General features: G+C 44.1%; 1 protein-coding gene across 1 annotated transcript in view; it reads left to right on the top strand.

Moving 5' to 3' along the window:
- The window catches only part of LOC144783326 (acylamino-acid-releasing enzyme-like), a 352393-nt gene that overhangs the window by 196797 nt on the left and 139271 nt on the right, over window positions 1–16325 (top strand). Inside the window, exons 11-12 of the mRNA XM_078662358.1 lie at window positions 5291–5351; window positions 6883–6977. Of these exons, the coding sequence (XP_078518484.1) occupies window positions 5291–5351; window positions 6883–6977 (156 nt within the window). The remainder of the gene's footprint in view (window positions 1–5290; window positions 5352–6882; window positions 6978–16325) is intronic.

Genomic DNA, 16325 nt, shown 5'->3' with positions numbered 1-16325 from the left:
TAGAGCCACATGGTTTCTCCCCGACTCTATGGTTCAAGTCATTATTAATACCGCACATAGTCCAGCACATTTAGGAGAAAAAGCTATGTTAGACAGTATCCAGAACATTTGGTTCAACAAGCATTTACGAGCTGCAGCCAAACAGAAAGTCCGTACCTGTATGATATGTTGTCAGTTCAATCCAGGTAAAAGTGTCCCGGTGGAACAAGGTGGTTTCCAGCCCCCTGACCACCCTTTTGAGGTCCTCCAGATGGATTATATTCAGATGGAGCGATGTCGAGGTTTCAAGTATGTCCTTGTAGTTGTATGCGCTTTGTCCAGGTGGACAGAAGCATATCCAGTCCCAGATTACACAGCCGCGACCACTGCCAAGCAGTTGGTTCGTGAATTCTTCCCTAGATATGGACTCCCTAGAGTCGTATATTCTGATAACGGTCAGCCATTCTCATCCGAACTCATGAAGCATGTTTCCCTGTTGTTAGGGTACCAGTGGAAGTTCCATTGTGTACGCCATCCCGAAGCAGCCGGTCTAGTCGAGAGACATAATCAGACCCTGAAAATCCGCATTGCAAAAGTCTGTAAAGAAAAAGGTGTGGACTGGCTAGTAGCTCTGCCAGTCGCTTTGTTTTATATGCGCATGGTCGCACATTCTAGATCAGGTCTGTCCCCGTATGAGGTCGTATTCGGCCGTCCCCCTAATATGTGGGGTACTCCTAGACCCCGAAGTATTACCGATGTTTCATGTAATATGCTGACAGATTACCTAGCTTCCTTGATGTCTGCCCTCAACTCATGTCGTTCACAGGTTGCTGCCGCATTTCCAGACAATACCGAGGTGGCACCGCATGAAATCGTTCCAGGTTCCCTTGTGATGGTCCGGAATTTCGACAGATCAAGTCCGCTGGAACCTCGTTGGAAGGAGCCACGTCAGGTCCTCTTGACCACCCGTACTGCCGTCAAGCTGGAAGGCAGGAAGGGGTGGGTCCACCTTTCTCATGTAAAACTTTTCAATGGATTGAAACCCGTTTCTAAAAACATTTCCAAGGAGTCCCAGGATTTTAAAGACTGCCAAGACATTGCTCTTAAGGACTGTCCCGCAAAAGACATTGTTACAACCCCTTCCCTGTTAGAGAAAACTCCGCAGCAGGAGTATAAGTTAAAGCTCAGGTCTAGTAAAATAAGTCAGTCAGTTTGATTGTATAAGTCCTCCCCTAGGTGAAACGGTTAGACTGTTTCTGACATGTATAAAATAGACCCCCATAGTGAGAGAGTCAGTCAAAGTTCAATTCAATGTATCGTTTTTCTAAGTTTCATATTGTTTCTCAGCATAATGATTTCCTGCACCAGCTACGCATTTTTCCTGTATTTTCCAGTTCCTCATGTAAATAAGTCTGCTAATGTTACAGTAGAGCACACGTTTAGTGATCTGCCTCCTCACGAATATTCTTACCGCCTCGCTATGCGTAACAACACATTTATCCGTATGTTACATTACTCACACCAGACCAGCAATGCCACTAATTGTTGGGTGTGTGGTCGACTCCCCCCTTTCCAGACACCGAAGGGAGTTCTGCCACTTTTTCCTTATCCATTCTCACATAATGGTTCGTGTGGAGCATGGTCCACGCTAACGTCATCCTCAACAGATATGTCTTTTCTTAACAGTACATGTTTCCCAGACAAGCAAGGTCTCCCCCACAGAACCGGGTTAGATCTAGAAAATGAAGTATATAATTTAGGTAATTATTCGTCGAATTTCATGGTCCTGAATGTTCAGTCTGATACTACTCCAGACTCACCTGCTATTTCAGTACTACCAGTCAAAGGCGAATTATGTGTCCGTAGTTATGGTTCTGTACACGTAGGACATAGTGAATGTACTACTGTTATCCAGTATAGTGACAGTGGGAAATCTATTTTCAAAGCTTCACGTCATTCATATTTTGTTTGTGGTCAAACCGCATATGTTCGTCTGCCCCTCGATTGGGAGGGAACCTGTTACATTGCTTTCCTACTGCCACCTGTTTTTCTAGCCCCACCTGACTATCATAGAAACACACATCTAGTACACACTAGACACAAGAGAAATCTCCCGATTGTCGATTATACTGAAACTGCCGCAGAGCAATTCATTGATATAGATAAAGGTGTTTTCCCTTATCTAGGTACAGTTGTAAATAGTAAGCTAATCCGTAGGTTAACAAGAACCCTTGAAGCAGTAGTAGATGAGACTGCCTCCGCTCTAGGTAACTTAACTGAAGAGCAATCCTTTATGAGAATTGTCGTTTTACAGAATCGTCTCGTCCTTGACGTCATACTGGCCGATAGGGGCGGGGCCTGTAGAGTTCTCGGATCTAGTTGTTGCATTTTCATTCCAAATAACGCGCCATCTGTTTATTCAGCTATAACCAGACTTCATAAAATTGCCCATCTGTTACACCAAGATCCAGGCGCCTGGACATGGTCCGGTTGGTTCTGGAATATAATTTCCGCATGGGGATGGAAAGTCCTGTCCTTTCTAAGTATAGCAGTAGCGATCATATTTAGCTGCTGCCTCTGTATACAATGTGGCCCTGCGATTTGCAGCATTTGTGCTACCTCTTGTATTCCTAGTCCCAAGCCCCGTTCTAAATCCCGTTCCAAGACAATTCGAGACGAGCAAATGGTACTGTATGAAATGATAGATGGTATCATGAATATTGATGTTTCCTGATGGAAACGTAGTGACAAGGAGGGAATGTGGAAAAGTAAATTTTGCCATGTTCTGTGTCACCACGTGTCATCCATCATATGTTATGTGTGCATGACCAATATGCATATGTATTCCCCATGTCCGATTCAAGACGCAATTACAGTTGTGTCCACCTCTAGTATGCCAGTTTCCAGTTCTCGTGAATACTACGAATATCAGGCCTATGTAAAGCTACGTTGCCACGTTTCTCAGTGTGCACGTTATTCCATTATAAAGTCCCCGTTTCTAGGCCTCAGAAGGGCCCGGACCACAGATTCAGCTCCTGTCTCCTGAAGTCTGGCTGAGGAGCGATACAGCCCCCACCTGTATCCTCGACCCTTCACTTACTTCCTGCCTCGCAGTGCCCGGTGCAGCCTGGCTCTGCCTCTGAGTCTGCCAAGAGTATGTTATGATTCCAGTTATCAGTTCAGTCCTCCTTCTCTGCATTCCTAAGCTACTGAACTGCATCAATAGTTTCCGTCATTGTCTAGCCTTCACGTCTCCACGTTAGAGAAATACTGTATTTACTGGTCATTTAATATTCTTCATCACGCACTACATGTAGAATAATGCATGGTCCAGTCTTAGAATCAAGTTAGCCTTTCCCCTCATGACTTCTAGTTTATATCAACATGTTCCCTAAACATCAGATACTAGATAGGGTTTAGGTACATGTCGCTCCGACCCTCCAGACTTTAGTCTCTGCTCCTAGCACAGAGTTCATAGCCCCCAGCTTCTCCTAGTAATACGTCATTGCCAGTTTACGCGCACCACCAGGTTAGAGGTCCCGGCTCCCTAGGTAGCCCCCTCCAATGATTCCGCCCATTCATGACATATTCTGTTACGTTTGCACCACATGTCTATGTATACGCCCAGTTACACCCACTTTTACTGTTATCTTTCGCGACTGCTACGCGTCACGCCTTCTGCTCCACCCACTGCTACGCCTACTGCAATGTAATGCTATGTGTTTGCGCTATGTATAAATGCTCGTGTTTTGTTATGAAAAGTTAGCGCGCTCATCCCAGACCCAGCCCCGGCAGCTGCCGGGCCACTCTAGCCCTGCCATTCTGTTCCTATGCAGGTTGTCCTGATCCTGTCCTTATGCTGTAATAAACCTGCAGAAACTCCTACTACCTCGAATCTTGACTCTTATTTATTGAGCTATCTGTTATGCTATATGCCTAGTCAAAAATAGGGTATTATTTATTTATTTACCACAAGGCTACCATGTATTGTATATAGAAATATAGATAGTTAACAGTGAATTACTGGGAGGTTTTTAACCGAGGGGCCCTAAGTGACATTAAATAGAGTCTCCTTGACCTTGACTATTAAAATTATCATTTGGTCCAGTATTCATGTGAACAATTGCATAGATAGGACAGGATTCTTGTACCTTGTAAATTTGTGTCACTTACATATGTCCTGTATATATTTCCCCATTGACTTCACTTGTCACCTCTTTTCACTTTAGTCCACATAAGTCACCCTTGCTCCGCCGCAATTCATTTATGCTCCTTCCCTCTACCCTTTCACTTGTTGACCACTCCAAATTTAACAAATATGTAAAGCGTCGACGTGTTTCGGAGGCTTTTGCTGATATTAGCCACCTTCTTCAGGACAATAATTAATTCTCCATATCCATTGTGTAACCTGTGCAATCGCACATCGGTGAGGATCTTGTTCAGGTTCTGCTCATCCCTGGAATAGTCTCTATGTAACCAAAACCAACGTGGTTTAGTTGATATCGTGGGGAACCGTAGCACGATTTGACGTGGTACCCTGTCATACAATAACCAACAGAATTTCGATGGGTCCCTCCTGATCAGGTGTCTTCTACTTGACTCTTTTATCTCTTCTCTTAAGACAGATTGTTATTCTATGGTGTTCAGCACCGCACCTGATTTATAGGGAGCCGATATATCTTGTTCCTTTTCCCCCCACACCAGGTAGTCGTTGCGTGTGGCTTTTTACTCCTACGGCAAGCTTCCCCGGTGTGTCTCGTTGCTTCCGCGTCTGTGGGATCGCGATGAAAATAGTGAAAAGCATATATTAAATATACATTAACACAGCTATAGAACCACACAACGGTGGGGCAGAATGGGGGATGACTCCAAAGATGACGACGAGGAAAAGTTAAATATTTATTTAATTTTCCCTCGTTGACGTCTGTTGAGTCCCCTCCCTCCACCCAGCCCCACAGCTCTTACCTGCACCATCGGCTCCTGGTAACAACTTTTGTTTACAGCTCTTGCTATGTCATAACAGTGAATTTCTAGATTTGAATCCAGTTATTTATATTAGTGGCTCTCGACTATACCTAACTTAACAATGCAATAAAATATAACATTATACCTAAGGTGTCTTAAATCAATCACTGTCTTATCCATGGCAGACGGCTGGTGGTTGTGTCTACGAGTGTTACTATACCTCTCAAGGACTGATGTCCTTCATGCATGGCACTTATTTGAAATTGAGTGACTCTCAGTTCCTACTAGTCCCTGGTGACAGTGGAGTTGGATGGGCGTCCGTCAACGTTGTTCTTCTTTCTTTCAGTATGACTGGCATGTGAAGACTACCTCCACTGTGCTAGACGTGGTCAGGCGGCCGACAGCTGGTAAGATTATGCAGCATTATATGCCTGATGTATCAAACGGTTGTGCCCATTGTGCGTGTATGGGAGACATGCGTTGACACATAAGTGCCTATAATTCTTAAAACAGTTTGTGGCAATGACAAACTTTTCTGGTTCTCAAACTCCTTCTGTGTAACGTTTCCTCCACTATTGTCAATTCATTCTGTCTGTGGCTCCCTTCTTTTCCCCTCCCCTGTCTTTTACATGTGACATCTTAAGTTTTCTCTCTCCCTTTCTCATCCTCTACTTCCTGCATCATCTCTATTTCTCTTCCTCCTCTGTTGAATACACAATATTTATTTTCAATAGTCTCATTATGGTACCACTATTTTTTTCCTTTCTTTTTTCTCCCATTTCATTTCCTTCGTCCTGCGATCCCATAAGTCATCCGTGCTTATATCTCTATCCGCATCCATCTCTGTCTCTTTGCCATTAATTCTTTCCATTTCCCATGTCTGTCGCCCTTTATTCTTTTCCTTCCAATACATTTTCCTTCAAACCGTCTTCCCAATGTACCTGTCTCAGGCTTTCTACTTCGTCCCTCTTAGTCTTCAATGTCTTTTTCTCTTTTTGTCCAATTCTTAATTAACCTCTGACGGTGTTGTTACACCACCCTCTGTTTTTGCACGCAGCTTGTTTGACATATTTCTTTGTAGTTTGCAAAGTTATCTGTTATACAGAGAGAATTGCAGACATTGGGTAGCAATATATTTTGCATTTATGAAACATTTTAAATTCAGCCTTTATATCAGACCACTTTAACATTTTTAGGGGATACAGGTTATTTATCCCCGCTCTCCCATGTACAACATTTAAAACAAGAGGGTCAACAGAGGTATGTATCTTGTTAATATTCACCCTCCTCATTTTTTTTAAACATATTTTATTGTCTTTTATATTCAGTCGTAAGCATGTGTATTCATCATTACAACAGATTTCTTACCAGAAATGCATTTCACATATTTTACTCCCGTTCTATCCGCATATCATTATCATGAAGTCAGCATTTTTAAGTGCACAATACAACGAGCATCACCCAATCCGCATGGATGTCTCCCTACCCTACCCCCCAATCATGAAATTTCTCAAATTCATAATAGGGCCCTTTGTTGTGTGCATTCCCGGCTTGTGACTAATGAGCACGTGAGCCAGTGTATATAGTTGTAGGGTATTTGTAAATGTGATTGCTGAATGAAACTTACAATCTGATATTCGTGTCCTCTGAAACAGTAACAATGGCATTTCAGAGGAAAACGTGTATTTTAAGAAAATGGCAAGCTGATGTCTGGGAAAAATATTTTATTTTTATTTTTTTAAGTGATATTTGAAGACAAATTATTGCATTTTAAGAAAATTATAAGTTCATATTTGGGGATAAAATTAATGCATTTCATTGGTGCCAGAGGTCAAATCCGCTCACGATATAATTTTATGATGAGTGGAAGCTGTTCATCATCACGAGGAAGCAGAACACAAGGTGCAAGCCTAATGCTGCTCATTTTCCTGTTGACAGGTTTTGCAGGCATCTACTCAGCATCTCTGCCCCTGAACTGCTGGTCGATGGACAGCAAGAGGGTGGTGTTTAGCACCCCACAGAGGAGCAGGCAGGTACTGTAAGGCCTATTTCACTTTCATATGTTTACTTAAAATAAATGTTTTTCTCTGTTATCATAGTTGCAGGAAAAGGACTTTCAAATAATTTCTATGGGATTGCTGACCTTTATTGGATTAGTGTTCTGTGTAAACTAGATGCACATAGACAGGTCTCTCCACAGACCACAGCATAGGCATTAGCAGAGCAAACCCCAATTCGATCTGTGATTGTACACATTAGCTGCGCGTGAAGCACGGGTACTGCTAACAGCAGTTTAGGGTTAGGATAGATGCGCACCCATTATCTGCATGGATGGAAGTTCAGATCCAAAATGACAGGTGCAGTGAGCGCACTGACTGAGTCTGCAATACAACCTGACCAAATCCTTGCTGTGACCTGAATGTATCCATTTGGCAGCTCGCGAAGAGATTGGTCACAAGGATTCATACCATCACATCCCAATTCTTTAGGCTGGATTCATTTTACTCATCTTTGTGAGCAGCTGTGAATGCAAGGATGGAGGCTTGTAAGGAACAGAAGACCCCGGTCTCTGCCTTTTCAAAGTCACAGCACTGCATCCCCAGAACATACAGCAAAAGAAGTTGCAATTCCAAAAAAGCAGCATTTTTCATAAATGATACTGGAGCAATCATGCAGCAGTCCCTGCAACCTCGGCCTCCTCCTGCTGATGCCCACAGATGTCTTGCGCACTGGAACCAAGCTATACCTGGCTGATGAGCCCTAACTAGGGCAAAAACGGTCCTGGGTGGCTTATGTTCTGGTTTAAGGAGGATCTGGCCGTGGCAGTTCGGGTTGGACTGTTCTCAATGGCACAGGGGCAAGACTAATTTGAATATGGCTCGGTCCAAATTGAGGTAGCATGGTGTGCAAAATGCCGATGGACTGGAATGCAGCCCAAGTGATTACCAGTGGCCGAGATTAAATCAAGCATTCCATCTATTACCTTTTTGTATACTTTAGTGTGTCACCCTAAGTGGGGCAGGTGTGCCCAGACATGTGTCCCATGCACACTGTCATTGCAACAAAGCTATTCCTGGCTGATGAGCCCTAACTAGAGCGAAACCTGTCCTGAGTTGCTTGTATTCTGGCTCATGGAGGACCTGGCCACATAGTGCAGGCTTGACTATTCCCATTAGAGCAGGGTTAACTGGCTGTGTCCAAACTGACGTGGCGTGGTGAGCAAAATAACGATGACTGGGATGCGGCCCAAATGATTACCAGTTGCTGAGATTAATTGAAGCATTCCATCCATTACTTTTTTGTATACTTGCGCACCTTAGAGGTTGTCCCCATGGACAACTTTGACTGCGAAGATGGTGACAAAATGGCAAGGACAGTCAGTAACCTTTCAATCTTCACAACTACAGCAGCCTCTCACCAGTGATGGCAAAGTTGCTATTGTGAGGGAATTTTTGCAACCACTGCTCAAGCTGTACATGTTCTGTGATGGAGGGAAACTTGCACCGCTGCTGCCTAAGTGTATCTATTTTATGAGGGAGAGATGTGAACACTGCAGATGCTGGAGTAAAACTAGTTCTGACAGATAAAAAGATGCTTTGTTCCTTCCAGCATTGTTTCTGTTCTGTGTGTGATGTAATTGAGCACTGGTCCTCCTGTACGAAATAGAATGTTGTGCTTGTGTCCAAAGTCAAAGTACACAGATGCACCCTCATTTACAGTTAATGTCTTAACCTTTTTCAGATGTATTTTTTATTTAAGGGGCTACTGATTTTAGTACAGTTGTTAAAACATGCAATGTAGCACCTGTGCTAAAATCAGATAAGATAAATATGAATTAAGATAAAACACAATATAAAATCACATATATTTAAAACCATCATAGTATGAACATTGATGTTCTGTTCGTCATAGTTATAAAATCGTATTAGCCTTTCATTTATCACACAGTATTTGGACAGTAGGCATAGTTTGTATTATAAAACAGGTTAGGATCAGATCGGTTCAAGATTCTAGTCCTGGCATTTTTTTCTCCACAGCCTTTAAAAATTTTACAAGGCTGCAGCTCAGTTGAGGGTCCTGAGATGAGAAACAGGTAAGTACTGCACTCCTTCGTGTACGTATCCCAAATCGAATAAAATGGTGAGAAGTTTCCTCTCCTCTTGCATTTTCTCGCAAGAGCATAGCAGGTGAATCATATCTTCTTGCATGTTACCACATAGCCGGCATGGCAAACCTGCTTTCTTTTTTAACCAGTGTGGGAGATGCTGAATGCAGGGCAGCAACCCTAATCTGTATCTTAAGGAGCACATTTTGGTATTTTTGGCATAGCCCAGACCAAAATAGTTCTGAGGAGCTTTTGCCGAATATGAGTTCAAAATCATCCAAGCGTGCGTTCTTTTTGAGAAATCTGTTTTATCTTGTACCCACGACTGGTGTTTGATAGATTTCTTTACCAATTTGTTGAAAGTTTTGTGGTCTGGGGAGGAAGCCCAAAGCTGTTCCAGCCCGGTATTTACAAGACTTTTTGCTAGATATTTAGCTGCAGGCGAAGTCGAAGACTGCTCTATCTCCCTCTACAGATATTCGTTCAATGTTCCGTGTGCAGATTTCCTCACTTTGTCCCATACACAGATATAAGCCCCCTGACGTGCCAGGAGCTGTTGTTGGGTGCCAAACTCCAGCCTAATCTGTGGTGGGGAGGTCCGCTTAGGAAGGCTAAAGATAATTCTATATGCGGCTATGATTGTACTATCAAGTATTGTTGCATCTCTGCCTCGTAGGACCTCACTTCCATAAGTGATTGTAGGCAGTAATTTGGCTTGAATAGCTTGTACCAAAGGTGTTAATGATGGACCAGATAGCTTATTATTCAAGGTTTTTAAAGCCATTGCCAAAGCAATCACTTTGCCTTTAATGCTAGACCTTTGTACACTGAATCGACCGCCCTTGTCAATCTTCACGCCTAAATATTTATATATTGGCGTGTCTTTAATGCGAGATTTATTCCAGAACCACGTGAACATTTTTCTTTTTCTTTTGCTGATGGTCATAGTTTGAGTTTTCTCGAGATTTACTTTTAGATCATTTGCCTCGGAATAACTCTGTGTGGTGTTCGGGAGGTTTTGAAGCCCTACTTTAGTGTGGCTTATTAGAACAATGTCGTCCGCATATAAGAGGCATGGTAGGTTGAGCCCTCCTAGTTTAGGAGCATGTGAATTGCAGTTAGTCAAAATTGGCACAAGTCTCCCAAAAACAGATTAAACAGTGTTGGGGCCAAGACACAGACCTGCTTAAGGCCATTGTTTGTCGGTATGAGCCTAGACAGCAGTGAGCCGTCCCCCACCTTTATCCGTATCCAGGTCTCCGTGTGCAGGTTTATTAGCAAGTCCAACAGCGGTTTTGAGATCCCCCAGCTTTTTAATTTTGACCACAGAAGATTCCGGTTAATGTTGTCAAAAGCCGCTTTATAATCTATGTAGCAGAGATGTAGGGGCAGTTTTTTCGTCTCTGTCTTGTCTATTAGTAGGCCATAGTTAGGATATTAGTCGTCGTGCCCACTGTTTTAACAAAGCCTGTCTGATAAACCGGTATCAGGGATTTCTTTGCAGCCCATACCTGCAGTTCCTCCAGCAGTAAACCTGCGAAGTACTTCGCCTCATTGTCAATTAGGGCCACTAGTCGGTAGTTTTGGGGGAGAGCCCTGTCCCCTGCTTCAAATATTGGGTTAATAATAGAGCCCTTCCAGGAGTCTGGCAAGATGTTCGAGCACCTGATTTCCAAAAAAAGGGGTTCAAGAGCTGCTGCCCAGTAACCCACATCTTGCTTGAAGAGGATTGGCGGGATCCCATTAGGTCCCGGAGCTCCTTCACTTCTGCCTTTTTTGATTTGGCATTTGATGTTGTGTTGTAGCTTTGAGGGATTAATTAATTCATATTTGTCTTTAGTGTTTGTGCACAATTGTGTTTGTTGTGCATTATCAACATTGTGGTCTATTCTGATATCTGATATAGATAAGTCTTGGTTTTTGAATGAGTCTTGATTAAAGTGCTTGCCAAGATAGAATGCCCATATTTCCTCTGTAATGTTAGATGAGACCCCCAGGTTTGCCGGACATGTTAGTGAGTTAATGGTTTTCCAAAACCTTGCCCCATCGTTCTGTTTAATGTCTGAGTGAAGTTTTGCCCACAAGTTGTCCTCCGTTGTTTTGTTGCCTCCCATTTCAGCTTTTTTAATTTGGATTTCAGTGTCCGAAGATGGTTTTGCTTTGCTTTTTCATTGGGGTCCAACTGTATTTCCCTCATTAAACGGTAAATCATGTTTTTTGCTTCCTTAATTCTTTCTCTGTGCTCTCGGGATAGATTGTCAATTTTGCTGATCTTTGCAGATGCTTTGGGCTGTGTTGCATAGTTCGACATGGTGGTTGTGAATTGTTCCCATTTTGTGACTTCATTTGGTCCAGTGCGCTCCATAAAGTGTTGTTGTGCCCTTCCTATTAAAATTTCACCCATCGCTACCGAGTACTTAATTTTATTTTAAATTAACAGTATGGATAGTCTCTTTTGGAGCATTTGCTCGCTCGAGTGTAGGTCTCGCAATATCCAAGGCAATTTCCTGAGGGCAATGGTCCCTGTCAGTTTTTTCCCCTATCCGGAACGAGGTTGTATAGTGAAAAAGAGGTAATGAAATAAAGGTATAATCTAATATACTGTTTGTCCTTGTAGAATGATAAGTTGGGGCTGGCGGACTATCTCCCACAAATCTACCATTTAGGGCTCTGATATTGAAATGTTCCAGTTCTTCGAGTGTCTGTGCTCCCAATTTTGTTTGTTTGATTGTTTGAAGTTTCTCTTGCGGTGGAAGGTCCTAAGATGAATTTTGAGCTAAAATTGCCTCTTCTTGTGGCGTACCCATGAGGTTGAGGTTGAAATCCCCTGTAAGCACAATATTGGTTGTTGATCTTCCCATAATGCATTCTTCCAAGAAGTTGTATAATTCCTTTACTGCTTTTTTTCCCTTTAGGGTGGATATAAGCATTGATAAGAATGCAGTCACTGTTGGCTTTCTCTGATCCTTGGGGTGCTAGGGCCAACTTAATTGCAAGATTAGCTTCTGAAGAAGGACCAATTTCTTCTATCCTGACAAAACTAGTGACTGCTACATAAATTGCTAGACCTCTGAGATGCCCGTACTTAGCTGACCTTTCGGCATCTGTAAACAATAAAAGTAGATATCCCTGGAGATGTGGAGGTTCGGCGAGCCATGTTTCCTGTAGGGCCACTATGTCGAAAGATCTTATATAAGCTACAAATTCTGAATCCAGCATTTTGGTGGCTAAACCGTTGATGTTCCAGGAGCATATGCGCAGCGGCTTTAGCATATCCTCCCGTAGGTTTTGGTCGATATGTCAGTTATTATTTCTTATGGTCTCGCAATCCATTTTAGATCTTTCAACTCAGTTAAAGCTACCCTATCTGCTCCTTTCCAGCAGGTAATTTCAGTGTGCTCATTGCTACCTATTCCACATGGCCCTGCCGCGCCTCTAAGAACCGAGGTTCTGAAGCTGGCAGTGTTATCCCTGGGCTCCAGCTTTGCTTCTGGGTATAGGATGTCCGGGTATCTTTGCTTTGTATGTGGTTTTATTGTGATGCCCCAGTTTTTAAATACCTCGGCTTCGGATAGAATTTTCTGCGTTATTGCTCCCGAGGTCCAAGTCGCCTTTGTGCTAAAATCAGACATACATAATTCTCCAGTATTAGGGGTATCTTTCATAGATTCACATGCCTGAATCATTCCCCGTCGTCGGAGTGGGAGTCCCACGGTACATAAAAAAGCAATAATATGCTATAAATACATAGCAAATACCAATAAAACCAAACCAGGAAGTAAAGTAGCCAAAGCTACAGTAGAAAAAACTTCCACACCTATGACTATCCTAGTCATTTTGTATAGTCCAAAATACAGCCAATCAGGCGCCAGCACCCACCAGAAGGTTCTCCCCAGAGGCTCAGGCTCTCAGAATTTCTACCGCACGTCGTGTGAAGGGAGTCTTCCTGAGCTCTGCTCAGTTTTCTTCTCTTTCTTCCTTTTGGATCTTCTCTTCAAGGATGTCTTCAAAGAAATCTCTGTTTAGAGCCTGTGATTCTTGTGGTAAGCTTCGGCTTTTTAAAGAGGACCCCCACAAAAAATTTATTTATTGCCTGTACCCAGATCACCAAGTCAAGGACTGTAAGATCTGCAGGACTTTTCCTCAGAAAACTCTCAGAGACAGAGAGGGTCGGTTGCTTTTGTGGCTACAAAAGCTTAAGGATTCTGATAATCCTATGTCTGAGGTTTTGTGGCTACAAAAGCTTAAGGATTCTGATAATCCTATGTCTGAGGTTGGCAGTATAGCCCCTGGTTCCACTTCAGCGTCTAGAAAGAGGCCTGCGTCTGAGGTATTGCCATCTCCTGGACCTAAGGTTGCTAAAAAACATCAACCTTCTAAGGGATCTGACAAGCCTTCCACTTTTAAGGCTAAACCCACAGGCAAGGATATGGAGGGTTCTTCTGCACCTCAAAAATGGTCCACCAAAAGATTGCCTCAGGCAGTTGAAAAAATGTCACCTCAGACTGTTTCTTTATCGTCGACGACGCCATCTTCTGTCTCATCGTCGATGAAGACCTCCGTCGACTCTACATCTACGTCGACGGTGACATTCTCATCTCCCAAGCCCCAGATGATCATGTCGACGGCAGCTTCTTCACCAACTATGGTCTATGTATCCGTTAGACCTCTATCGTCGACGATGGCCGTCGTCGACGCCTCGTCGTCGACTCCTTTGAAGCTCTACCGTCGACGAAGAAGATACCGTCGACGGGCTCGTCAGTGAGCTCCGCACCGTCGACGAAGTTGCCACCGTCGACGAAGGCATCGACGAAGCCGATACCGTCGACGACAATCCTACCGTTGACGAAGCCCAATCCGTCGACGACTGCCATACCGTCGATGAAGCCTGTCCCGTCGACGAAGTCTATAACGTCGACGAAGCCTTTACCGTTGACGAAGTCTGTACCGTCGACGAAGCTCGTTCCGTCGACGAAGTCCTTTTCGTCGACGAAGTCTATGCCGTCGACGACGGAACCATTGACGTCTGCTTCATCGGCAATGGTGGACGCACCGGCGACGCCGCAATTGTCATCTTGCACTGCGTTGCAAGTCTGGTCACCGTCTACGGTGTTCTTGACACCAAAACAGTCTTTAGTTCAAAGGCGTGAACCAGCTTTCCAGCTCTCACCCCTACATATTTCACCTCAGAAGTCGCTGTCGCAGGTTCCGGACCAGCTTTTAGACTCTGACAGTGAGGATGAAGTGGTTCAAAGGACATTCGGAGCAGCCACTAGTCCTTCTGAGTTAAATATAAAATATCAAGAAGAAGAACAGGAGTATATACAATCACCTGTACGTATGGCGTCTCCTGTAGACAGAGTCCCTGTCTCGCAAGTGCCAGTGGCTTTACTTACCAACTTACAATATATGTTGGATGATTATTATAGAAGGTTTCCACCGTCTGAATCTACAGGCTCGGTGCCTGTTACTTCGGCTACTGAAGCGCCTTTGCCAGTTTCTCAACCAGCAAATCCTTCTTTACCTCCACCACACAATCAGCCTGTGGATGTTCAGTCTTCGGATGAAGATGATCAAAGAGAAGAAGGAGAGGTACAAGATGAGTCGGAGTGGGATGAATACCAGGTGCAAACTCCTTCTCCTTCACCTCAGACGGTCTCAATTTCACCGCCGGTGGACGTGGGCAGTTTCCACCTTTTGATGGAGCGTGCTACTAAACGCTTTCATATTAATATGGAACACATGGAACAAGACTGTTTTCTATATGATTTTAAAGACCAGCCCAGAAAACAGATCCAGTCTATACCCATCATTGACTTTATTTGGCAGGAGGGGATTAAGGTCATGGCAACCCCGGCGTCCAGTCCTCCAGTCCTGCCACGGATGGAGAAAAAGTACAGGGCACCGGACAAATCACCTGCGTGCCTTATTGGACAGCCTAAGCTTGACTCTGTAATTGTCCAAGCAGCACAAAAGAGGGCTAGAAATCCTTCCTTTCCTGTTACAGCCCCGCCGGACAGAGATGGCAAACGCCTAGATTCTATTGGGAAGCGCGTCTCCACCATGGCGGCTACGACTGTTCGAGCGGCTAATTCATTGGCCATCTTGGGAAGATATGACCGACAGATGTGGTCGGACATTGCACCGTTCATTGACCTCCTTCCTGAGCCTTCCAAGGCTGAGGCGCTGAAGATCCTACAAGAAGGCCAAAGAATCTCAGAAAAGATTATTGATTCAGCAGTTGATGTAGCCTCAACTGGCTTTCGACAACTAGCGGGTGCTGCGGTCCTCCCTAGGCAGGGGTGGCTACGTTCCACTTCCTTCAGACAAGAGGTCCAGAATAAGGTATTGGACATGCCATATGATGGTGAATATCTGTGTGGCCCCCAAGTGGAGGAAGCCTTGCAGACGATTAAAAAGGATACGGAAACAGCGAAATCCTTGGGCAGCCTTCAATTCCGCAAGCCGCCCTTTCAAGGAGCGAGAGGACGGGGATCGTCCTCCAACAGAAGTGGATACAACCAGCAATCCTCCTACAGACATGGCAATCAGCGCTTTCACACTCAGCGCTACCAATCTTATGGCCAGAGAAAGTCTACTTATACCCAAAACAGGGGAAAGACAAATTACCGTGGAAAGGATAAGCGCCAATGAGACATTTCACCTACCACCACCACAGCCCCACTCTCGAGAAAAAATTGGAGGACGAATATCAAAATTTTAATCAAATTGGCTGTCGATAACGTCAGACAAATGGGTCCTGGAGATCGTGGCCAGGGGCCATGCCCTAGAATTCGAGAAATTTCCTCCAAATGTCCCACCGAAAGGACCACCTCCAGCTCACCTGAAGGAGCTGTTTGCCCAAATCAAATTGATGATTCAAAAAGGAGCGATCGAGAGCGTACCTCAGAAGATGAGGGGAATGGGGTTTTACTCCAGATTTTTCCTAATAAAGAAGAAAAACGGAGAGTGGCGCCCGATCCTAGATCTTCGCGCTCTAAACAAGTATTTAAAGAAGTTAACATTCAGGATGTTATCGCTTCAGGAAATATTACATCTTTTGGCAGCGGGAGATTTCATGGTCACCTTAGATCTCCAAGATGCATATTTCCATATCCCCATTCTACCTCGCCACAGGAAATTCCTGCGCTTCAGGGTGGCTGGCAGGGATTACCAATTCAAAGTCCTACCTTTCGGACTACGGTCAGCGCCAAGAGTATTTACGAAAGTTTTGGCCCCGGTGGCGGCGCACCTCCGGCTGGAGGGAATTCAAATT

This window comes from Lissotriton helveticus, chromosome 9 (assembly GCF_964261635.1).
Source record: "Lissotriton helveticus chromosome 9, aLisHel1.1, whole genome shotgun sequence".
In the NCBI taxonomy this organism is placed as follows: Eukaryota; Metazoa; Chordata; class Amphibia; order Caudata; family Salamandridae; genus Lissotriton; species Lissotriton helveticus.
Note: the sequence above shows the minus strand (reverse complement) of the source record. Positions and strands in the feature narration are given on the sequence as shown.